General features: G+C 38.6%; 1 protein-coding gene across 1 annotated transcript in view; it reads right to left on the minus strand.

Annotated features, from left to right (window-relative positions):
• The window catches only part of LOC149832977 (V-type proton ATPase subunit a2-like), a 127427-nt gene that overhangs the window by 55263 nt on the left and 45904 nt on the right, over positions 1-26260 (minus strand). Inside the window, exons 7-10 of the mRNA XM_090014817.1 lie at positions 11823-11960; positions 11357-11464; positions 11058-11165; positions 10759-10907 (exon numbers count right to left, since the gene is read on the minus strand). Coding sequence (XP_089870943.1) covers positions 10759-10907; positions 11058-11165; positions 11357-11464; positions 11823-11960 — 503 coding nt within the window. The remainder of the gene's footprint in view (positions 1-10758; positions 10908-11057; positions 11166-11356; positions 11465-11822; positions 11961-26260) is intronic.

The raw sequence follows: 26260 nt of genomic DNA on the forward strand, positions 1-26260 counted from the left end.
CATACATGTGCAATATCTTTAAGGGAACACATGTTTTTGAGGTATTCCCAAGCCTTATCGGCATGCTCAAACTTAGCTAGACTAGAGTATTTTTTAATGTCTATGCTATTGATGAGCCATGACATAATTTTTGCATGCCCTATCCTCCATTCTTTCCATTTCTTTTCATAAGTGGCTAACGCCTTACTCTTCTCTTCTTCCGTTAGAGGAACCTCTTTATCACCCTCTTTCTTGGTAAGAGATAGTTTAGGTTCCAAATCGGAACCATCCACTATACCCCATAAACCTTTTCCCCAAATGTGGTGCTTCATAATCGAAGCCCACATTACATAGTTTGTATCATTTAACTTCATAGTAATGATGGTGATCTTATCATTGCCATCCATCTTTTACAAGGGTAAGAGAGGAATAAATATGAGGAGAGAGAGAGAAAAATAAAAAGAAAAGAAAAAGAGTAGACAAAGGCAAGGTTGTTAAATGCGATGAGGCGAAGCGAGGCGTTGAGCCTGCGCTTCGCCTCTGAGGCGCGCCTCTCACAACTGGAATGGAAGTGAAGCGGTGGGAGGGGAGGCAGTAAGAGAAGGACCACCGCCCAGCTGGTACGGAAGCGAGGGATATGCCGGTCGTCCGGTGGTCGGAGAAGACTGAGCAGCAGCTGCAGCACAGCAACTCCGGTGGTCGGTGGTCACAACTGGTCGGAGGTTGATGAGGGGCGCATCACAGCAACGCCTCAGTACCTTGAGCGTGCGCCTCGCCTCTGAGGCGTACGCTTCAGGTACTGAGGCGTACGCCTCTCACAACATGGACAAAGGAATAAGAGAGGATACAAAACCAAAAATTTTTGTAGCACAAGTTCGCCTTTCTTCAAACAAATCTTCTTGAGCCAAGAACAAGGTGATGAAACACCTTTTATAAATGTGGCACGGCAATGCAGGTAAGTTCTCTACTTTGACTCCTTATTTTGGTAAATCTAATATTGTAACTGGACATGGCATTGGATAGAAATGAATGGAGGAGAAGGATTCATGTGGAAGACCCAGAATGATTTTCTTTGTTGGTTCATATCGCCGACCCCAATTGTTTTGGGATGAAGGCGTAGTTGTTGTTGTTGTAATATTGTAACTGGAGATGGGACTCACCACCCTATTTCAAACATAGGCAACATCCTCATTCCTTTGTTAGAGTCATCTATTCCTTTATCTGATGTTGTTCATGCACCAAATATAAAGAAAAATATTGTCTCTGTTTCTAAGCTTGTTGACTCTACCAATTCATCTATGGAATTTACTTCTACTTCTGTCTTTGTCAAGGATCTTCAAACAAAGAAGATGCTCTCTAAAGGAGAGCGACGTGGAAACATGTATGTCTTCAATGAAGATCCAGCCTCCAGTGTCCTAAAGCCCAAGTCTGATCATGTCTCTAAAAGCGTCATAAGTATATCCAAATATAATAAGCCAGATCTCTGGCATTCTCGTCTTGGTCATTGTAGTCAAGTCTTTATTGAAAAGTTAGTGTCCGATGGTTTTCTTTCAGAGTTTGTTTCACCTTCATTGAAGGATAAAATGTGTCCCAGTTGTCAGGTCTGCAAAAGTCATGTACTTCTTTTTCATCAAATAAATAAAAGAGCCTCCATGCCCTTTGAGATAATATGTTCTGATGTTTGGGGCCCAGCCCCCAATCCTTCCTCTTCTGGAAGTAAATATTATGTATCTTTTATTGGCAGTTTCTCTCGTTTTACCTGGATATTCTTTATGAAACACAAATCAAAGTTTTTTCTTATCTTCTGTCACTTTCATGCCTATGTTAATGTTAGATTTTCATCTGTACCTGCATTGAGAGAGAAAACATAGAAAAAGAGGGAGAGAGGGAGAGAGAGACGAGAAGAGGAATCCAAAAGTCGACTGCGGCTGTCACGATTTCTTCATTACAGAAATCGTGACCTAATGCCTGTATTAATACACTTAAGTATACACAGTGGGTCGGGTCGGGTCTAGTGTAATATCCGAACCCGGATACAAATAAAAAACAGGCTTATACACTTATACAAGAATGAACTCGGGTCTGGGCTAATGCATGAGTGAATTCGGGTCTGGTACAGGATCCAGACCCGAAACACTATTCACCTTTTTCACCCTCCCTCAAGTTGATCATGGTTGTGGACCATGCACAACTTGCCTTTAAGCGTCCAAAAATGATCCTTTGTTAACCCTTTCGTAAATAGGTCTGCAACTTGTCTTTCAGTATTGACGAACTCAGGCTCAATCTCTTTTTCTTAAACTTTCTGTCTCACAAAGTATTGGTCAATCTCAATATGCTTAGCACGACTGTGATGTACTGGATTGAATGACATATTTATAGCACTTTGGTTGTCACATAGCAAGATAGTGTGGGAGATCTTTTCTCCTAATTCAGTCAGTAGATGTCTGATCCATGTGACTTCGGCAGTAGCAGCAACCATAGATCTATACTCAGCCTCAGTACTTGATCTAGCGATAGCTTTTTGTTTTCTACTGCTCCAAGAGACTAAATTTCTTCAAATGAAGACACAATATCCTGATGTAGATCTTCGTTCATCAGGATCTCCTGCCCAGTCTGCATCACAATATACAGTGAGTCTATGCTCATCTTTGCCATATGGCTGTGGTGAGTATGTCAATCCATCCCCAATAGTCTCTTTCAGATATCTAAGGATCCTCTTGACAGCTTCCATATGTCCAGTACGTGGTGCATGCATAAATTGAGACACTTGATTGACTGAATAAACAATATCAAGTCTAGTGAATGTGAGGTACTGTAACATTCCTATTATGCTTCGATACCTGGTGGGGTCATCACACAGATCTCCATCATGGACGCTAAATTTTTGATGAAGCACACTCGGAGTTCTCAGAGGTTTGCAGTTTTTCATGCCTGCCTTGCGGAGAACATCTACGGTGTACTTGTGCTGAGTGAGTGTCAAGCCATGAGCCTGATTATCAACTTCTACACCAAGAAAATAGCATAGAGCTCCAAGATCTTTCATTTTGAACCTCTGACCTAGTAAGTCTTTTATTTCTTGGATGTGAACCGCAGAGTTTCCTGTGATAACAATATCATCGACATAAATTAATAACAGAGTGGTCACAGTCTGACTTCTGAAAATGAACAATGAGTGGTCTAGCATGGAACGTGAAAATCCATGTTTCTGAATCTCTAGTGAGAAGCTATCAAACCAAGAGCGAGATGCTTGCTTCAATCCATAGATAGCTCTCTTTAACCTGCACACATGGGTTTTACAATTTTGTTCTTGATATCTAGGGTGTTGCTCCATATACACTTCCTCCTTCAAGTCCCCATGCAAGAAAGAATTCTTTACATCAAATTGACTCAACTTCCACCCATGTTCAACAGCCAGAGAGATAATAATCTGAATTGTTCTCATTCTTACAACCAGACTAAAAGTCTCATCATAGTCTTGCCCTGCTTCTTGAGTGAATCCTTTTGCCACGAGCCTTGCCTTGTATCGTTCAATGGTTCCATCTGGCTTGTACTTTATCTTGTAGACCCATTTACATCCGACAACATTTTTGTCAGGCAGTCTGGGAACAACTTCCCAAGTTCCACATTCATGCAAAGCTTGCATTTCATCATTCATGGCTTCTACCCACTTGGTAGAAGTGGTTGCCTGGTAGTACCCTCAAGAGTGTGAGGAGGAGTCGGATTGCTGACTGAGACATGATCTGAATGGCTTGATGTTATCGGTCTCTGTCTAGAATAGACAATGCCTTTGTATCTGCCCGGTATTGTTTCTGAATTCTGTGGCCCCGACGTCTCAGTGTTTTCAGACATCTCTTCTTCTTGCTGCACGCAATCTAATGAACATGCTTCACTGGAGCTAGCAAAAAGTTCTGAACTCAACCAAGGATAGTAAACTTCAGTTGAAATATTTGTTGCATCAGCTTTGTCATCAAAATTGTGTTCATCAAAGACAACATTTCTTGAGATTCTGATACGTTTGTTGGTGGGATCATAACACCTATATCCTTTGTAGTCATCTGCGTATCCCACAAACCTACACTTCTGGGCCTTGTCTTGAAACTTGTTTCTCAGGGACCGATCAATATGCACATAGCAAACACATCCAAAAGCACGCAAATCATGATAACTAGGATGAGCTCTAAAGAGGCAGTGGTAAGGAGACTTATTTTCCAGAACGACCATCGGCAATCTATTTATCACATGCACGGCAGAATGAAAAGCTTCTGTCCATAGGTTGATGGGAAGATTGCTGTCATGAAGCATACTCATGGCACTTTCAACGATATGTCTATGTTTTCGTTCAGCAATCCCATTTTGTTGAGGAGTGTGAGGGCAGGACACCCTTCTTCCTATTCCGTTATTTCGAAGAAAAGAAATAAAATCACGAGATGAAAATTCCCCACCTCCGTCACATTGGAAAAACTGAATGAACTCAGAAAATTGGTTTTTGACCAAGGAAAAGAAATTTTGAAACAAAGAGAAGACTTCTGACTTATTTTTTATGAAATATATCAAAGTGTATCGAGAATAACTATCAACAAAGATTAGATAATATCTGCTTCCAGACCCAGAGACAATTGGGGCGGGTCCCAACACATCAGAACAAATAATCTCAAAAGGTTTTAAACCTCTCTTATTAATGGAATGGAAAGGCAATACATGACTCTTGCATAAAAGACAACTGGAACATTTATGACTGCTCTCATCCCCATTAAGACTTTCTTTTGGAATGAGATTATTAGAAACAAGTTTCTCAATAAAATGACTCCCACAATGTCCTAACCTACTATGCCATAAGAATGGCTTATTACATTCAGAGATACTAAAAACACTAGCAGAGAGGATGAACACGACTCTGATGAAAGCTTCGAAATCAAGTGAGAAGAGCGAACATCATGACATGGAGCTTCTTCAAAGACATACATGTTGCCTCGTCTCTTTCCTCCAGCGAATGTTTCCCTCATGCGTAGGTCCTTGACCTGCAGAGAGAAGGAAGTGAATTCAACTGAAGCATTATTATCATCAATAAGTTTGGAGACGGAGACACTATTTTTCTTAATGTCAAGAGCATGAAGAACGTCAGAAAGAGTAAGAGTAAGAGTGGAATGTGACATGGGAATGACAGTCTTTCCAACATGGGAAACAGGATGGTGGGATCCATCTCCAATGACAATCTAACTTTTTCCAAAATAAAGGATAGGATTAGAAATTTTACCTGCATCGCCTGTCACATGAGTCGTTGCCCCAAAATCGACAAACCAAGTGCCTTTATCACTCTGCTTCAACTTTAACTCTGACAAGGCAGATATCAGCAAATCTTTAATCTCTACACTGTCTCTGGTATTTGTGAACTTTCTCTTGGTTTCTATCTATGGACTCTTTCCTTTATTCTTTGGATTATGCCAACAATTCGCCTTGATGTGCCCCTTTTTGTTACAAAGGAAGCTAGGGATGGATCTTGTTCCCTGCGCATGAGTAAACATGTTTGGAGTGTGAAGTAAACCACGCCCTCCGTGTCCACTTCGCCCTTGTCCTCCTCATCCCCATCCTCTACCATAAGTCACTCATGTAGCAAAAACTTCTTGAGAATTTGGATGATTATGAGTTTCTTCAGAGAATCCCTTCAGAGTCATTTCATACTGGATCAATTGGGCTCGTAGCTCATCAAAGGTAGGAAGAACAGGGAGGCACAATAGTGAAGTGACTATCATATTGTAGTCAGATCCCAATCCAATCAGGGTTTGTTGCACCATGTCATTGTCACTAACGACACACCCTATAACTGCAAGTTGATCTGTGATGACCTTTATCTTGTTCAAATATTCCATGATGGTCATGGAATCTTTTCTTAACAACTGAAATTCTCTTTTTAGAAAAACTACTCTTGCTTAAGAAACCTGCGAATACGTTTGAACAAGTCGTTCCCAGAGTTGTAGAGTTGTACAATTGTCAGGAATGGCAAGAAGGATCTCTTGAGACAGGGTTGATGTGATGTATGCAACAACTGATTGGTTTTTTCTTTCCCAATTGAGAAATTCAGCATTCTTGACATACACGATTGAACTCGCCCCTTTATCATTTTTTTCTTCTCTCGGAATAAATTCTGGTGGAACTGGAGTGGTTTCATCCAGGTGAACTAAGAGACCTTGACTCCTAATGAAAGAAATAATTTGCCTCTTCCAGATCAAGAAATTTGAGGTATTCAACTTCTCAGAAACAAGCTCGTTGAGAAAACTTGAAGAAAGATTTGATTGAGAGTGATAGGGATCCATAGAGAATAAGAATCAACAGAAATGTTGAACCCTCGTCTAACACCCTTTTTTTTTTTGGCTGTCAGAGGATCACAGACTGTTAAATTCAGAGAATGAAGGAACTTGAACTTTTCTATGCACCAAGAAGAAGGCTTACGCGATAAAAAAATCACACGTTAAGTATCCCTTTCCCCCTTTTTTTTGACTGGTTCAGTAAAGAATAAACAAGGATTATAATGCACAGCAAAACACAAGGAATCAAGGGAAACACTATAGCATCTGAATATGCAGAGATAAACTTTGGAGAAGGTAGAATAAAAGGGAATCAAATAATTAATAGAGATAAAATTTAATGTCTCACGTGAATCAATTCACGAGTTCACGTGAAATGTTGTCAATCCACGATCTGGGAGAAATTTGATGCTTCACGTGAACCAGTTCACGTGAAATGTTGTCAATCCACGATCTGGGTTCACGTGAATAGGGTTCACGTGAATCACAGATTCACAAAGGGAAAACTCACGTGAGGTGTGAGTACACAGGAAGTTTCAGAAAGAGGGACAAACAGAAAAAAAGAAGACGAAGGAGAACAGAAAAAGAGAGAGAAACGAAAACCTCAAATTCCTTATCGTTGTCGCGAGCCAGAAAATTTTTTTTTGCCTCTAGATGGATCTACGCTCTGATACCATGTTAGATTTTCATCTGTACCTGCATTGAGAGAGAGAAAATAGAGAAAAAGAGGGAGAGAGAGAGAGAGAGACGAGAAGAGGAATCCAAAAGTCGACTGCGGCTGTCACGATTTCTTCATTACAGAAATCGTGACCTAATGCCTGTATTAATACACTTAAGTATACACAGTGGGTCGAGTCGGGTCGGGTCTGGTGTAATATCCGAACCAGGATACAAATAAAAAACAGGCTTATACACTTATACAGGAATGAACTCGGGTCTGGGCTAATGCATGAGTGAATTCGGGTCTGGTACAAGATCCAGACCCGAAACACTATTCACCTTTTTCAGTTAAAACTCAATTCTCGAATAATAGTCAAATTCTCCAATGTGATGGAGGTGGTGAGTATTCCTCCAAAGAATTTTTAGATTTTCTCCAAGATAATGGGATACATCGTAGAGTTTCTTGCCCGTACACTCCACAACAAAATGGAATTGTTGAACGTAAACACAGACATATTGTAGAAAGTGCAATGAGTATGATGCATGGTTGTAACTTGACCATTAGTCTTTGGACAGAAGCTTTTCACACTGCCACTCATGTGATAAATCGTCTTCCTATGCCTATCCTTGACAATCAGTCTCTCCATTATGTTCTCTTTGGTGTACACCCTGATTATGATGAGTTACGAGTTTTTTGATGCACATGTTATGTACACATTGACAAATCCATGAGAACTAAATTTCAGGACAAAGCCTCTATATGTCAATTTGTAGGTTATGCAGATGAACACAAGGGTTACAGGTGCTATGACTTTGTCAATAAGAAGATCAGAATTTCCAGAAACGTTGTTTTTGATGAAAATAGTTTTCTGAAAAATAAAGCAAATCACAATCGTGATCATGGTGACGTAGCTGATAATTGGTATGATCCATGGCTCAGTGTTGAACTTATTTCACATGCTGCTAAACATACCACTTTGGCACCTGAAAACACACATGATGAGACGGCTTTAGATAAGATATTGGAAACAAAATGTCTAAGATACAAAAGAAACGTCTATACCAAGAGACCCAGAGAGCAAACAATGCACCTGTTGGAGAACACGCAGCATTGTCCAGCAACAAAGAGGCACCAAGAAGATCAGGCAGGATAAGGCACCCTATTGAAAAATGGGTGAGTTATGATAACTTCTCTATGGATTTTCAGATCTTTCTATCCAAGATTGAAAAACACGAGGAACCACTTGGGTTTTGTCAAGCTGTTTAATCTAACAAATGGATTGAAGCAATTAATGAGGAGATCGAGGCACTTCATGAGTGTCAAACATGGGAGATAGTTGGTCGCCCCCCAGATAAAAATATTGTCGGCTCAAAATGGGCGTATAATTTTAAGTATAAACCGGATGGTAGCATTGAACGATACAAGGCACGTCTTGTTGCCAAAGGATTCACTCAAGAATACGGTCAAGATTATGAGACTTTCAGCCCAATGGTCAAAATGTGAACTATTCGTATTATCCTTGACCTGGCTATTGAACATGGGTGGACCCTTAGTCAGCTTGATGTTAAAAATGCATTCCTTCATGAGGATTTAAAAGAAGAGGTCTACATGGAGCAGCCTCAAGGTTATGCAGAAGGAGACCCAAAGGAATATGTATGCAAATTAACCAGAGCATTGTATGGTTTAAAGCAAGCCTCCAGGTCATGGTTTGAAAGTTTCTCCTTAGAGATTCAGAACCACGGTTTCATTCGTTCCCAACTAGATCATTGATGGAACCACTATGATTTTCTTGCTTATATATGTTGATGATATAGTGGTCATTGGTAATACTCCAGAACATATTCAACACATTAAAGCTTTACTAAGTATGCGATTCAAGATGAAAGATCTTGAAAAACTGAGATATTTTCTTGGTGTAGAGGTGGACAGACAGGATGAAAAAATGTCATTGACTCAACACAAATACACTATTGATCTTCTGGCCAAAACAGGAATGACATATTGCAAACCTGTGCCTACACCCAGTCTTGTCAATCAAAAACTCAGTATATGTGATGGTGAGTTATACCCTGATGCAAGCAAGTATCGCAGTTTAGTGGGCATGTTACAGTACCTTATCTTTACTAGACCAGACATTGTATATTTTGTAAATCAAGTATCTCAGTTCATGCATAAACCAAAGACTGGTCACATGGATGCCGTCAAACGTATTCTTCGCTATCTAAAAGGCACGGTGAGTGATGGACTCACATATATACAATCTTCATGGGTAACACCGAAACATGACATATTGGCCTATACAGATAAAGACTGGGCAGGGGATCCAGATGAAAGGAGGTCTATTTCAGAATACTATGTTTTCATTGGAAGCAACCTTATCTCATGGAGTAGCAGAAAACAGAAAGTTGTGGCAAGATCTAGCACAAAGGCAGAATATAGATCTATGGCAGCTACCACAGCAGAAGTGACCTAAATTTGACATCTACTTACAGAGATGGGAGAGAGTATCTCAAGTTCGACTCTCATGTGTGATAATAGAAGTGCTATACAAATTGTGTTCAATCCCGTTCATCACAGTCGGACCAAGCATATTGAGATTGACCAACATTTCATCAGACAAAAGGTAGCAGACAAAGAGATTGAACCGGTTTATGTGTCTTCAGAAGACCAAGTCGCTGATATGTTCACAAAAGGTCTTACAAGTAACTGTTTCTGGTATCTGAAGAACAAGTTGCACATGGTTCACTCTCATGCACAACTTGAGGGAGAGTATTAGAATATGGATCGGATATGGATCCAGTAGAGGATCCATATGGTTCACGTGTATGTTATATTGTAATGTAATATACATTACTAACCCAGGGCAGTTTTGTCCTTGTAAAAGAATTGTAAAACCTATTTATTTTAATGATGTTTAGTGCAGCCATCAAGAAGAATAGTGGCTGCCGATTCCCAACAAAAGAAAAAGGAATCAGAGCTCTCTCTCTCTCTCTCTCTCTCTCTCTCTCTCTCTCTCTCTCTCTCTCTCTCTCTCTCCTTTCCCTTTCTCGATTTCTGCAGGTGTTTTTATCAATATTTATGACCGTTGGGTGGCAGTCCAACGACTAGTTGGACTGCCTCCCAACAGTCAACTGGCATTTAATACAAGAAAAGTAGAAAAAGAAAAATACATCTCAGTCCCTAATGGACTGTACTAAATACAAAGTGTTAAAAGACCAGAAAACCCCTTACTGATATATGTATATCAGTCAGGTAATATATACAGTATTTTAACACACTGTTCCATGCATTTAACTAAGCTAAATAAAACAATATGAATGTCAGGCCTTGGGATAATTTTGGGCTTCCATTTACTGTTATCGTATGCAGGTGCTTAGCATACCAGAGACGAAAAATTAAACAAAGGACTAGCTACTAACAAAATACAAGTAGAGAAAAGGAGGAAAAAAGCTCACTAGAACAGAATAATAGCATCTCTCACATACTTCTCTGATTCAACAAATAATATGGCTTTGTGTAGATAAGATCATTTTTAGCAAAAAAAGCAGCTCAGTCCAAGATCCCCGATGCAATGAAACAGAAACAACTACATGCATGAAAAGTGGGTATTGCTGTCATTCACTCTACTAAACATAGCACCACTTTTAACACTCAGAGCAGTTCAACCATCTATATGTGTAAGTCAGATCCAAGGAAAATTAGTCCCAGTGAAGTACAACAGACAAGACAGAGTTACCATGAGCAGAGCTATCAAAGCAGATATATGCATGCCATTATTTGTAGTGCAATAACAAAGGCATAAAATTAATAACTGACCCATATGCATCAACAATTTCTTGAAAAGAATCAGTAAATTTGTTCGTCCGGAAATAGGTAGGTGGAGACTCCGTAGTATGCAGAACCTGGAAAATAGTTCCAACTTGAGAATTACTGTCCAAGCTTGCACGTTGAAGTACATCCTGAATCTGCATACATCAAGTCTTTTGCTTCAGACGCAGCAACAATAGTAAAAAAACCTTAACTATGACTGCAATGATCAGAACTCACACAACATTCTAAATTAGAAAGCAGAAGTAACATTGTTCTCAACTAGAGGAAATAAATAGAGATCTTGCCTGGTTCTTCGCAAACACAGGGCTCCAACCTTCTCCCACTAGACACTTTTTTGTAACATCAAGACTGAGCATGTTTAGAGTATGATAAACAGCTTTCTCTTTTCTAACCTGTAGGGATGGAAAAAAAATAACAGAGTTAACATGACTGGAACACCAAGAATGCACTTCATTTTTTTAGAAAAACCAAGAATATCCTACATTCAAGAGAGGAAGCCCAGATGACTGGACGTGTCAAACATTTTCATCTAAAAGGTTCTACTACCATGTTGAGCATATAAGTAGCAGATTGCCAAACTTACCAAGAGGCTCCACCGCTCAAACTGGTAAGCAATTGTGCTCAAAGCACTGTCCCTGTGCCTTAGTCCAAGATCTATGGTGGTCTTCAGTTCTGTAAGTCTTCCTGAGACCTACACTTGAAAATTTTAAAAGACTTCAGGAGATGTAAAAAGGGTCAATTGTACGTAAATTAAATGGATTTGATACTATGAAAGATAGAATGATGAAAATATGATCTGATACTAATAAAAAGAAAAGGAGAAAGTTTCAGGGTCCACTGGCATAAGTAATTAGTGAACACAACCCAAAATGAGTAAAGAAAAACAAAACCATGAAAAGCAGCCTAAATTTTTTTTTAAATAAATTGAAAATAAAAAAGGTCATGGAGTATCAATAAATATGCCAATGAAAAATACCGAGCCAACTAGAACCACGAGTTTTAAAACATGTTATCCTAGAAGGCAATCCAGTATATAGAAAAAGAATTACTTCTTCAATCATCCGCCCTTGTTTGTTCCACTCCTCTGGAAATGGATAGAGATTTGCTCCAAAAGCTTCACAAATCTTCAGAATTTTAGTCTTAGCTCTCTCTCCAGAAAAAAACACCACAAACACATTTTTCTGAACCTGCAAAATGAAGGTGAATGATTGATATCCAAAAGATAAATTTGGTAAGAACAAAGTATCAAAGAGAAAAAGGATAAAGTGAACACATAATTCTGCCCCAACATAAAGTGCAGTATACACGTACTAAAAAGGAAGAATGAGAAAAAAAAAGAAGGAATATTTCCTTCAACATCTAGGTGGAAGATTTCTGGTCCAAAATAACTCGTAATTTAAAAATTCAAACAAATATCATATTTAAGCCATCAGTGTAACTTTAAGATGAGAATTACGGGCATTAAATGATGTATGGAAGTGCACAATCAAATAACAGAGAAACTAGGAGAAACATATTTATAGATAAGATACAAAATCGTGGAGCACATAGAAAGAAGTCTTCAGCCCTTTCTGATGTAAGATAATACTGACTAATCTATCACCCTGAGGTTCGGAGTTCGGACATAACCACTCAAAATAATCCTTCTGAACCAAGAAGCAAGCTGTGAACATTATTTATTATTTCAGAGAGCAGGCTCAGAGGTTAAAAGGTATCCAATAAAGTTGGTTAATGTCACCTTCTAGAAAGTCATCCCATCAAGAATGTTATATATTAAAAAAATCAAGACTTACAAATTAAGGGGTGACATGCTCATCAAATGACTCCTAGTGCATCAAACCTCCAGCTATTATGTACCGTGCTATCTTTTTATTTTTTCCTAGATAGGCAAGCAGGGGGATAACCCCCATGGCATTCAAATCCAAGACGCCTCAGTTATCATAGTCTGATCTCATCGTCCAGCTATCTCATTCGACCACAAATGTCATACTTACTGAGCAAAGCAGAGGTACCTGTTTTCTCCTTCAAAAGAAATTCAGAGTTCTACCACCATCAATGGATTAAGACAAATGCATAGCAGTATGAGCTTATGACCAAAGAAATGGTGGTAGTGGAAGCGATAAACATACATGTTAACTTTAGAGAAAAGGGAAATTAGTTACCTGTTTCTCGATGCATTACACATTCTTCGAACAAGTAACACAATGCCAAATTCATGTTCTACATTTGTGCCACTGTTTTTTCAAACAATTTGACTTGTTTTCAAAATTCAGCAATTTTTAGACTTCCCCAGGAAACAAAAAAAAGAAAATGCATATGCCCAAAGCAATGCAGGTGTAGTGGAGATTTTAGCCCTCATAATGGCTCTGAATATTCACCAGATAAGTGATCACATAGCAAATCCTTAATCATGCCTTTGGGAATGACTTGAAATACAATAAACTTGGTTATATCTGAAAACCAAAAATACAAACTCTCAACATATGCAATAACTCACCATAAAAACAATTCAAGGATAATACTCTTCTATTCTCCACGGACCTCTCAATTGCCACATAATAACTGCAATATTTCCATGTCCAGGTATCACTTGGGCCAGAAAAATTGACATTACATTTAAAAATGTTAAAAATGCAAATGTATATATATGTAAATGTATATACATCATGTGTACATATATGTATTTGTGTGTATATATATATATATATACATACATACATGTTAGTGTAACGAGATATTGCGGAAATATAAAGAGTGCATACAAGCACTTACAACAATGAAAAAGAGACAATATCACAAGTCCACAAAGGGACAATACAAGCACAAGCCTTAAAGAAGGCAACAATATAAAAAGCCTCTTATTGAGAAGAGAGAGGGCTCTCAAAAATGAAATACATACAAGGGGATCACCCCTATTTATACAAAAGGGAGAGGAGAGAAGGGGAGGCAAAATGCCTCAAAAGGAGAGCCCAAAAGGGGGCTCCCATGGAGTCGTTGGGAGCCCCCAACGGTCACATTTGTGACCGTTGGGGGCTCCAACGACTCTATGGTTGGAGCCCCTTTTGTGATATAAAAAATACAAAAAATAAATGAAAAAAAATAAAAAAGAAAAAATACATTTTAACAAAATCTGAAAATAGTTGTTTTCTAAAACAACTAGTGAAATTACAAAAATACCCCTATCGGGTATTGATGTAATATACAGAATATATATATATATAAGATACATTTTAACACCCCCCCCCTCAAACTTTACGGGGAAATGACGGAAAGTTTGCCAAGAAGAAACATGAAGCGAGGAGCCGGAAGAGCTTTAGTGAAGAAGTCCGCCAACTGATATTCTGAAGTGACATAGGGAAGAGCAATAGTTCCTCGCAAGAATTCGTCACGAACATAGTGGCAATCCATTTCGATATGTTTTGTACGCTCATGAAAAGTATGATTGCTCGCAATATAGATGGCACTCTTGTTGTCGCAACATAGCTTTGAGGCTTCGGTAATATCAACTCCCATGTCTTTAAGCAAACTGCGAAGCTACACAAGTTCCATTGTCGTGGTTGCCATAGCCCGGTACTCAGCTTCAGTGGATGATAGTGAAACTTTCTGCTGCTTCTTGCATCGCCAGGCAATCAAAGAATCTCATAAAAAAACACAAAAACCAGTAGTTGAGACTCGATCATTGGGATTACCTCCCCAATCTGCATCAGTATAAGCAAGAAGATTCAAGGAAGAAGAGGAGGATAGAAATAGCCCTTTATTGATGGTATTTCGAATGTAGCGGATGATTCGGAGAACGGCACTCATATGCACAGTTGTAGGAGCATGCTGAAATTGGCTAACAGAGTGAACCGCATGAGTGATATCTGGTCTGGTGATGGTTAAATAGGTAAGAGACCCAATGAGTTGTCTGTAAGGTGTGGGATCTTCCAGAAGAACCCCATCCTCCAACCGCAATTTGGCATTAATAACCTCGGGAGTCTCTACTTTCTTATCATCAGAAATCCCAGACTTAGAACATATATCTGCAGCAAGCTTCATCTGTGACAAAATATATCCTCTAGGAGAATATGCAACTTCAATTCCAAGAAAATATCTGAGAAATCCTAAGTCAGACATATCAAAATTATTTTTTAACATATTTTTAACATCAATAATACTATTTTGATCATTCCCAGTGATAATCATATCATCAACATAAAGCAACAAAATTACGATACTAGAACCTGCATGTTTAACAAAAAGAGCAGTGTCAGTATAACAAGAGTGAAATCCTAACTTTATCATGATATCACTGAAACGATCATACCAAGCCTTAGGCGCTTGTTTAAGGCCATACAATGCCTTCAAAAGCCGAAGAGTTTGACCTTGCTTAATATTTATTCCGGGTGGCGGGTCCATATAAACTTCTTCACTTAAACTTCCATTTAAAAAGGCATTTTTTACGTCAAGTTGATAAATAGGCCATTTTTTGGTTGATGCAATAGCTATTAAGGTCCTGACACTAGTCATTCGAGCTACGGGAGCGAATGTTTCTTCGTAATCAATGCCATATTCTTTGGAGTATCCCTTAGCCACTAATCTAGCTTTATATCGTTCTAAAGAGCCATCGCTTTTTGTTTTAACTTTGAAGACCCAGCGACAACCAATAGGTTTTTTGTGTGAGGGTAGAGTAACTATTTCCCAAGTATTGGCCTTTTTTAATGCATTAAGTTCAACTTGCATTGCTTCAACCCAATGAGGTATCGATTTAGCTTGATTATAGTGTGTTGGTTCAAAATAAGAATGTAGGGTTATCAAACATGCCCGATAGTTGGGAGTTAAGGAATCATAGGATACAAACCTATTTGGGGGTATTGATATTCTAGAAGAATGCCTAACTTGTGGTTCCTCAGTGGATTTCGAAATTTGAGAGTATTTTTCGAGGGCACTAATAGGATTTTCTTGATTTCTTCTTGAGTAAACATTTATATTGGTATCACTATCATGAACATTTATATTCAAATCACTATCATTTGAGGGAGTTATGTCAAGAGGGGATACCTCATGAGAATGATCAATGTTTTCAAGAAAATCTTCTTGTATGTCATCAATAAGATCATATAAGAATATATAGTCAATTTCATTTGTTTCTTCTAGTTTATCAAAACCGGTTTCTTCTTCTAGAAATGTTACATTTTTTGAAATATATAGTTTATCATTCTTAAAATCATAACATCTATACCCTTTTTTATTTTCACCATATCCTAAAAAAACACATTCAATTGCTTTTGGAGATAACTTATCTCTTTTATGTAATAGGACAAAACATTTGCAACCAAAAATACGAAGACGATTGAAATCGGGTGAAAATTTAAAGAGTTTTTCATAGGAAGAAACATTTTTTAACTTAGAAGAGGGCATTCTATTGATTAGATAGGTTGAGGTGAGAACGGCTTCGGCCCAAAACTTCTTTGGAATATTTCTAGAAATAAGTAATGTTCTAGTGGTTTCTATAATGTGCCTATGTTTCCTTTCTGCTAGGCCATTTTGTTGGGGAGTCCTAGGACATGACTTTTGATGGCAAATGTCATTTTGGGTTAAATAGTTTTGGAATTCATGAGATAAGTACTCGCCACCGGAATCGGATCTTAACATGGATATGTTACTTTGAAATTGATTTTGAACTTTTTTATGAAAATCTTTAAAGAAAGCAAATACTTCTGATTTATGACTAAGGAAATAAATTCAAACATACCGAGTAAAGTCATCAATAAACGTAACATAATATGAATAACCCCCTTTAGACATAACCGGAGAGGGCCCCCACACATCCGAATGCACCAATTCAAAAGGCCTTGATGAAAGAAAAGTTCTATTTGGAAATGGAGTAGACTTCATTTTTCCAAAAATGCTATCTTTGCAATTAATTTCTTTTTCCTTACAAAATTTGTTTCCAAAAGGAAAGAGATACATTTTAGAATAACTTGGATGACCAAGTCTTTTATGTCAAGTTTCCATGCTTTTCTCTTGGACATAAGAACAAAAAAAGTTTGTAGGGAGATCAAGATGGTCCATATAATAGAGGTCTCCCTTTCTATGGCCTTGCCCAATCCGCTTCCCGGACCGGAGATCCTGCACAAAGCAACCATTAGATGAGAAAGATATTTCACATCCATGGTCGGCAATTTGAGAAACCGAAAATAGGTTTAAATTTAGTTTGGGAACAACTCTTACTTTTGGAACACAAAAATTTTGTGAATCTTTAAAAGAGCCAATACTTGAAATTTTTAAAAAGGTTCCATCGGCCGTAGAAACACAAGAGTCCTTTGAATTGGTGCAAACATCAACAAGTGCATCCTCATGAGGGGTCATATGAAAGGAAGCTCCGGAGTCAAGGATCCAAGAATACGTACCGGGTGAAGATGATGAAGCAATAGCCGCACCCGATGTGGAGGAAGAAACCTTTAGCATTTGTTGGAGAGCCATGGATATTTGTCCAAGAGTTTCTTTGATGTCATTGTTCTTGCCTTCATCTTCTTTGGTGGTGGTTTCCTCAAGAGAAGCCACTTTAGGCTTGAAGGTTCCAATAAGCTTTGGACAAGTGGGTCTAATGTGACCCGGCTCATTGCAATAATGGCAAACAATCATTTTTCTTCCTCCATTGTAGTTTCCTTGTTTCCCAAAATGAGGAGGTTTATAGGTTCTAACATTATTACCCGGTTTTGATACGGCAAGGACTTCATCGACATGCTTACTCATGCCAAGCCTTGTCTCCTCTTGAGTGATTTCGGCAATAGCATCCTCAATAGGAGGAAAAATAGATCTATGGAGAAGTGAAGATCTCACTTGCTCAAATTCGGGACGTAGCCCAAAAAGAAATTGGAACAATCGCTCTTGTTCCATTTGTTTTTGCCTTAAATCAATATCTTCCATAGAAACCCATTTTGGCTCCAAGAGAGCCAATTCATCCCATAGTGGGTTTAAAGCACTATAATAGTCTTGAATGCTAGAATCACCTTGCTTGGTGGTTCTAATCTTTTCTTGCAAGAAATAAGCCCTTGCAAGATCCTTTTGGGTATACATACCCTTCATAAAGGACCAAGCCTCATTGGCTCTACGAAATTTAGCTATATTAGCACATACCTTAAGCTCCACATTGTTCATAAACCACGCAAGGATTTTTGCGTGATTGCTTTCCCAATCTTCCACTTTCTTTTGATGACTTTCAATGACCTTGAGGCGAGCATCTCCTTCAAGAGCCTTTTCTTGACCTTCTTCCATCTTTGTGAGCATAAGCTTAGGTTCCGGAACGGTACCCATGACAAAACCCCAAAGCTTCTTTCCTTTGAGATTATTTTCCATTGCCGATGCCCACATCATATAGTTCTTTCCATTGAGCTTGAAAGATAGGTCAATATTTGTCTCCATGATGATGCCAAGAAGTGAGAAGATATCCACTAAATATGAAATACACGAACCACACTTTTCCTTCAAGAATCGAGTGGCTCTGATACCATGTAACGAGATATTGCGGAAATATAAAGAGTGCATACAAGCACTTACAACAATGAAAAAGAGACAATATCACAGTCCACAAAGGGACAATACAAGCACAAGCCTTAAAGAAGGCAACAATATAAAAAGCCTCTTATTGAGAAGAGAGAGAGCTCTCAAGAATGAAATACATACAAGGGGATCACCCCTATTTATACAAAAGGGAGAGGAGAGAAGGGGAGGCAAAATGCCTCAAAAGGAGAGCCCAAAAGGGGGCTCCCATGGAGTCGTTGGGAGCCCCCAACGGTCACATTTGTGACCGTTGGGGGCTCCAACGACTCTATGGTTGGAGCCCCTTTTGTGATATAAAAAATACAAAAAATAAATGAAAAAAATAAAAAAGAAAAAATACATTTTAACAAAATCTGAAAATAGTTGTTTTCTAAAAACAACTAGTGAAATTACAAAAATACCCCTATCGGGTATTGATGTAATATATAGAATATATATATATATAAGATACATTTTAACAGTTAGGTTAGTACCTAACTAGTAAATAGTAACTAGGTTAGTTTCTTTTTACTTTTTACTTTTTCTTTTTCTTTTTTCTTTTTTCTTTTTTCTTTTACTTTTTCAGTTACATTGTAGCTAGAGAGGCTTTGGATAGAGAGCCCAATGGCTCTATTGGAGCCGTTGGGACCTCTCCCAACGTCTCTCTAAGGAGACTCCTTTTGTGTGTATAAATAAGGGTGAAACCCCCTCTCAAATGTATTCTTCTAGCATGGTCTTGATCAATAAAATATTATTTTTATTCCTTGTGTTTGCCCCTTTAGTGGGTGTTTGTGTCTAAGCCCATTTTGTGGCTTGTGAGTGTTCTTTTGGTGTATTGGTGGAACTCATTGAGTGCCCACCTTGTTGTTTTGGTGAATACACTTTAGAGGATCTTGTTTTTTTACATGGTATCAGAGCTTGGAGATCAAGCTGATTTTTGGTACATTGGGAAGTGTGTCACTCAAGATTTTGAAGAGATAAAGTCTCTTTTGCAAAATTTATTCAAGTACTCGTGTGTTCATAGTGCTTTCTTGGTGGTGGAGTGCTTGTGTGTTCGTGTTCTTCATCGAAGGTGCTCTCTTCGTGGTAGAGTGCTCGTGACACTTGTTTATCTCCTCTCTTTCTATCTCTTTTCTATCTTCTTTCTTCATCCTCTCTATCTTCTTTCGCTTAGCCCTTGTAAACATGAATGACAATGATAATGACACTCTAAAACCCATCAAACTCAATGACACAAATTTTGTAATATGGGCTTCAATCATGAAGCACTTCATATGGGGAAAAGGGCTTCGGGGATTAGTTGATGGGTCAGATTTGGAATCTAAACTAATTCTTACTAAGATAGAAGGAGAAAAAGAGGTACTTCTTGCGAAGGCGGAAAGGACCAAAGCTATGACCACATATGAGAAAAAATGAAAAGAATGAAGAATGGGGCATGCCAAGATTATGTTTTAGCTCATTATTAGTGTCAATATCAAGAAGTGCTCGAGTTTAGCTAAGTTTGAACATGCAAATAAAGCATGAGAATATCTCAAGAGAATGTATTTTCTTAAAGATATTGCCCACATTTGCAACTTACAAGACAAAGTACGCACCATGACTCAAGGAATAAAAAGTATTAAAGAATACTTTAGTGAGTTGTCCAACCTTTGGAATGAGTTGGCTCTTCTTGAGCTACAATGACATTGTCCCAAAGACATAAAATTCTGTTAAAAACAAATTGATGTAGAGCATTTCTATCAATTCATCAATATTCTAAGACTGGAGTTTGAGTCTACCAAACCGGTTCTTCTTCATAGAGAAAAAGTTTTCTCTATTGAAGAACTAAGTATGAAGAAAAATAGACTAAAAAAGAAGACATCTAAAGAAGATGATGATTCGGTCATAGTCGGGCTAATAAACCATATCCATGCCTACAAACCACGACATTATGGGAGACCAAACAATGACAATTGTTAAGATAAGTCGACTACTTTAGAGTTTTATCCATGCTTAAGGTTGTTTTTTATATTTTATAAATAATAAGGGACCTAACTGTAATTTTATTCTTTTGGCTAATCTCTACTTAAACAGGAGATTAGACTTAATTCAATAGTGAGAACGTCTCTTCCTCTCTCTCCCTTTTCTCTCTCTCATCTCTTAATCTTCTACTGTACCAATCTACATGGTATCAGAGCGGACGTCCTTGGGAACGTGACTTCTAGTTCTACGCCAAAACTTGCGTGAAGGTCATCGGATCGCGTGACTTCGAGATCGCGTGAAGGTGGATCGCGTGACTTCGAGATCGCGTGAAGGTGGATCGCGTGAAGAAGATCGAGTAAGGTGTGTTCATTTTTTTTTATAGTACAGATCTGTAGTCTGACAAAAGTCATGACTCAAATCTGTAATCAGATCTAAAAGTCGTGGTGAAGCCATGGGTTTTCGGTTGACTCGATCTGGTGAGTATAGGTATGGGTGTTGTGCAGACGTTGTGAAGCGGGCGACAGGCGTTATCTGTGTTTATGTTTTGGTGACGATGGAATGACAGCGTGGAACTGCATATTGTATCAGACTATGTTATGTTGTTGTGCAGACGTTGTTATCAAGTTGTTTTTTATCCAGATCTGATACAGATCTGCAGTGTGGACCTGCATATTGTGGAGTGCGTATTCGTTTTTTCTTTTGATTCCAATCTGATACAGATCTAGGTGTCGTGGTGAAGACAAATCATCGTCGTCGATCTGCGTATTGTGGAACAGATCATTATTTAGTGAACTCAGATCTGATTTCATAGTGGATTGGAGAGTAGATCCTTTTTCTTTGTAGTCGATCTGACTTTCAAACTGTGACAGTTTTTTTTGTGCTCGTGGACTTCTATTGCAGCAGCAACATTTGTTGTGATTTCTGAGTTATTGTTAATCATTATGGGTGAAGCTCCCAAATCTGATTACAAGAATGAGGCTATGGGGGAATATAAAGCCTTTGCCAATCCTTTCTCATATGGTTCTTCCGTGAAATTGAATGAAACAAACTATGCAAGGTGGTCCAGGATGTTTATGATGTCGGTGTCTGGACATCGTAGAAAACATATTTTATTGGAATCTGAGCCAAATGATAAAACTGGAAAATATAATACTTGGGAAAAAGATAATGACATTGTTATGTCATGGATCATGAATAGCAATGAACCTCATATTGCAGATGGCCTAATTTATTATAATACGGCTAAACAGATGTGGGATAATCTTCGAGATACATATTCTCAAGAGACTAATGTGAGTCGTATTCTCCAAGTTAAACATGAGATATATAATTTACATCAAGGTTATCAGACCTTGGCCCAGTATTATGCCTCTGTTAAGGCTGCCTTTGAGAGACTTAATGCTCATACGCCTCTGTGTTGCTCAAAACAAAAAGATCATCAAGAACAGACTATGGTTGCTCGGTTCCTCACAGGCCTATCGTCAGAGTTCACAGTTGCTAAAGTCCAAATGTTGACCGGGACTGATGTTCCTACTCTTGCTGATGCATACACTCGATTGAGTAGACTTGCCATCTCTCTTCCACAATCTCAACCTGCATCTCAGTCATCTGCTTTAGCGGTTCCATCTAGCTATGGATGAGGAAATACTCTAAATGTTAGAGGCAGAGGTCGTGAAAAAGGTTTGGCAAGTAGAGGTAAACTTCAATGTACCTATTGCAGAAAACCAAGGCATTTAGAAGATCGTTGTTGGGATAAACATGGACGGCCTACCTTTCCTCCATTGAAGTCAAATGTTCCAAAAGCTAATGTTACAAAACTTGAGGTAGAAAATGAAACCAATTCTCCTAGTGATTCGATCACTCTTAGTCATGCTGAATATGATGAACTGGTTGCTCATCGTCCTTCAAGTTCCTCTTCTCCTGTAGCTGATGTGGCCTTCTCAACAGGAGACCATCTTTCTCCTCATGATAGTAAGTGGATTATTGACTCTGGTGCATCTAGACATCTATGTGGAAACTCTCAAATTTTTTCAGAGTTAAAGGCTATTACTGCACATCGGAGTGTTTCATTAGCTGATGGGAGTTCCTCCCCTGTTATTGGTCAGGGAAATGTTCTTATATCCCCTTCCTTGCGTTTGAACAATGTTCTTTGTGCTCCTTCATTTCCTCAAAGTTTACTCTCAGTTAGTTGCCTTACAAAAGAACTGAATTGTAGAGTGATATTTGATCATGTGTGTTGTCATTTTCAGGATTTGCTGACGGGAAAGAAGATTGGTGGAGGCTACGAAGAAAATGGAGTCTATCTACATCACCCAGTGGGAAATATTTATGCTGCAGTCGATTATTCATCGAGTCTTGTTCAGTGGCATCGTCATCTCGGACACCCTTCATTGCCAAAGCTTCGCATGTCATTCTTCAAATTTCGTCTACTACATCATTTCAGTGTGAAGCATGTCAGTTGGGCAAGCATCATAGGAGTTTGTTTCCCTCTAGTCAGAGTCAATCCAGTCAAAAAGTCTTTGAACTTCTTCATGCTGATGTATGGAGTCATAGTAAGATTCCTACCAGGACCCAATGTCATTATTATCTTATTATTGTCGATGATTTTTCTAAGTTGTCTTGGGTGTTCTTAATAAAAGAAAGATCTAAAGTTCCTAACATTCTAAAATCTTTGGTCATTGAAATAAAAACTCAGTTTGAGTCAGTTGTTAAGATTATTCGCACTGATAATGCTCTTGAGTTTAAAACCACAACACTATTGCAATTTTATCGGGATCATGGTATTCAACCCCAAACCTCCTGTGCCTATACTTCTCAACAAAATGGGGTGACTGAACGAAAACACAGGCATCTCCTTGACGTAGCACGCACCCTTATGATTTAATTCAATGTTCTTGCTTCATATTGGGGTGATGCAGTTACCACGGTCTGCTATTTGATCAACCGCATGCCTTCATCATCTGTGGAAGACCACATTCCTTTACAAATCCTGTATCCGAGTGCACCTCTCTTTCCTCTTTCGCCCAAGGTATCTGGGTGTGTTTGCTTTGTGCACAGGCTCGGACCTGATCGTGATAAGTTAGCAACTCAAGCCACTAAGTATATATTTATAGGCTATTCAAAAAACCAAAAGGGGTATTGATGTTATGATCCAATCTCTCATCGGGAGTAAGTCAGTGCGGATGTATCTTTCTTGGAGTCCCTTCCATACTATTCTAATATTGGTGCTCGGCTGCAAGCTGATCAAGATGACTCTTTTTCACTTCATGTTCCTCCTTTTCCTTTGGAATCGGTGCCCTCATTACCGAATCTAACTCCACCTACCTCACAGTTTCACAATCCTCCATTGGTGTATGTGCGTAGAGCTCTACCTCCTCCAGTGCCTCCATCTTCTTCTTCTCTTGAGGTAAGTACTCCTGGTAGCAATGACATTCATGTTGATGATGACAGGTCAATCGCTCTACGGAAGGGGACACGACAATTTACCTTATACCCTATGTCTAAGTTTGTCAGATGCCAGACTCGGTAATCAGATGAAAGCATTTATTTAAGCCTTATCTACTGAAACTATTCCTATGAGTTATCAAAAGGCAGTTCTCGATAGCCGATGGAAGCAGGCTATGCAAGATAAAATGGATGTTTTACTGTCTCAACAGACATGGGATCTCGTTGATTCCCCAGGGGATGTGGACATTGTTAGATGCAAATGGATATATACCATTAAGTATAACTCGGATGGTTCAATTGAAAGGTATAAGGCCAGGTTAGTAGCAAAAGGCTATACTCAGACATATGGGGTTGATTTTTTTTAGACCTTTTCCCCTGTAGCACGAATGGGCACCATTCGTCTTGTTCTTTCTGTAGTTGTTCACCGTGGATGAAGTTTGTGTTAGCTAGATGTGAAAAATGCATTCTTATATGGAGATTTGTCTGAGACAGTCTACATGCAACAACCTCCTGTGTTCGAGGTTGAGGGGGAGTGTCAGAAGGTGTGTAGATTAAGAAAGGCGATATATGGTTTAAAGCAAAGTCCTCGGGCATGGTTTCAAAAGTTGTTTGAGGTGATGTCAAAGTTTGGTTTTAATAGAACAGCGTCATATCACACATTATTTATTAAGAAAACTAACTCAGGCATAGTAGTTATGGTGGTACATGTGGATGACATCATCCTTACAGGAGATAACATAAACGATATTGCAGCTACGAAGGCTCATCTTCAAAAACATTTTGTTACAAAAGACCTTGGTTCCCTTAGATACTTTCTGGGAATAGAAGTGGCCAGGGGCAGTGAGGGTGTGGTTTTGTCTCAATGGAAGTATGTTCTTGATTTACTAAAAGAGACAAGAATGTTGGGAGCTAAACCAGCAAATATTCTCATGGATAACAAAGTTCATTTGTTGGATGAAGGGTCAAAACCTCTTGATAGCAAGAGTGATCGCTCATTGGTAGGAAAGTTACTATATGTGACAGTGACTAGACATTATATTGCTCTGGCTGTAAGCAAGGTTAACCAATTCATGGACAAACCGACTGAGGTACACTGGAATGCTACAATGATGATACTCAGGTACTTAAAATCCTCTCCAAGAAAAGGGTTGTTATTCAAGAAAGGAGGCACTCTGGAGGTAGTTGCTTGCTCTGATGCTGATTATGTTGGGTTTGTAGAGGATAGGAAATCTACCACAGGATTCTGTGTATTTGTGGGAGGTAACTTAATCTCCTGGAGAAGCAAGAAGCAAACTGTGGTTGCTAGGTCAAGTGCTGAATCAGAATATAGAGCTATGGCCCAAACAGCAGCTGAATTAATGTGGGTTCGAACAGTGCTGACTGATCTTTAAGTGAAGGTTTTATCTCCTATGGTAATGATGTGTGATAACAAAGCAGCCACATATATAGCCAATAATCTGGTATTTCATGAGAGGACAAAACATAGTGAAGTTGACTGTCACTACATACGAGATATGGTTCAAGCTGGCCATATCTCTACCAAGCATGTAATCTCTGAGGATTAAGTTGCAGATATTTTTACAAAGCCTCTTGCCAGACCCAGTTTCTCAAAATATTGCTGCAAGCTGAGCATGATTGATATCCATGCTCCAGCTTGAGGGGGAGTGTTAAGATAAGTCGACTACTTTAGAGTTTTATCCATGCTTAAGGTTGTTTTTTATATTTTATAAATAATAAGGGACCTAACTGTAATTTTATTTGTTTGGCTAATCTCTACTTAAACAGGAGATTAGACCTAATTCAATAGTGAGAACGTCTCTTCCTCTCTCTCCCTTTTCTCTCTCTCATCTCTTAATCTTCTACTGTACCAATCTACAACTATGGAAAACAAGGTAACGAGTTTGAGAAGAAAAAAATTATTTGTTATTATTGTCGTGAACCGAGACATGTAAGACATATTGTCCTAAATTAAAGAGACTCTATGAGAAAAAAGTAGCATCGGTTGCACGAGTCAAGTGAGATCAAAACTACACAAGAATCAAACATTGGAAGCACGTCTTTGACTCAACTCGTAAAAGCTCTCCAACCTCTGCTTAAAGAAGCTTCATCAACCGGAGTTGTGGTCTCTTCTGTTGGCATCTCTAACCTCGGTAAGACTCTTTAGCTTCTTGACTCAGGTGCCTCAATTCATATGACACCAAATTGTGATATCTTATCTGAATGTCATAACTCAAGCGGGTCAAATATTTTTTCTGCTGAGAGAAAAATGTTTCAAAAAGTTTTTTTATTCCAAAAATTAGATATATTCTCAAGTTAAACCTAAATCTTTTGTTTGTTTCTTAATTATCTGACCATGGATATAATGTTTTCTTCTTTTCTATTGGTAGTCGAGTACAGAATCACCAGTCTAGGAAGCTGATTGGAGAAGGCCATAGGGAAAGAGGATTATACTACATGAATTTTTTAAAAATATCCAAAAATACCTTTTGTTACAATGTTCCTAAACTGGATTTAGATTTATGGCATAAAAGACTTGGCCATCCTAATGTATCCA

The sequence above is a fragment of the Nuphar pumila genome, chromosome 7 (assembly GCF_984573655.1).
Source record: "Nuphar pumila chromosome 7, dmNupPumi1.hap1.1, whole genome shotgun sequence".
In the NCBI taxonomy this organism is placed as follows: Eukaryota; Viridiplantae; Streptophyta; class Magnoliopsida; order Nymphaeales; family Nymphaeaceae; genus Nuphar; species Nuphar pumila.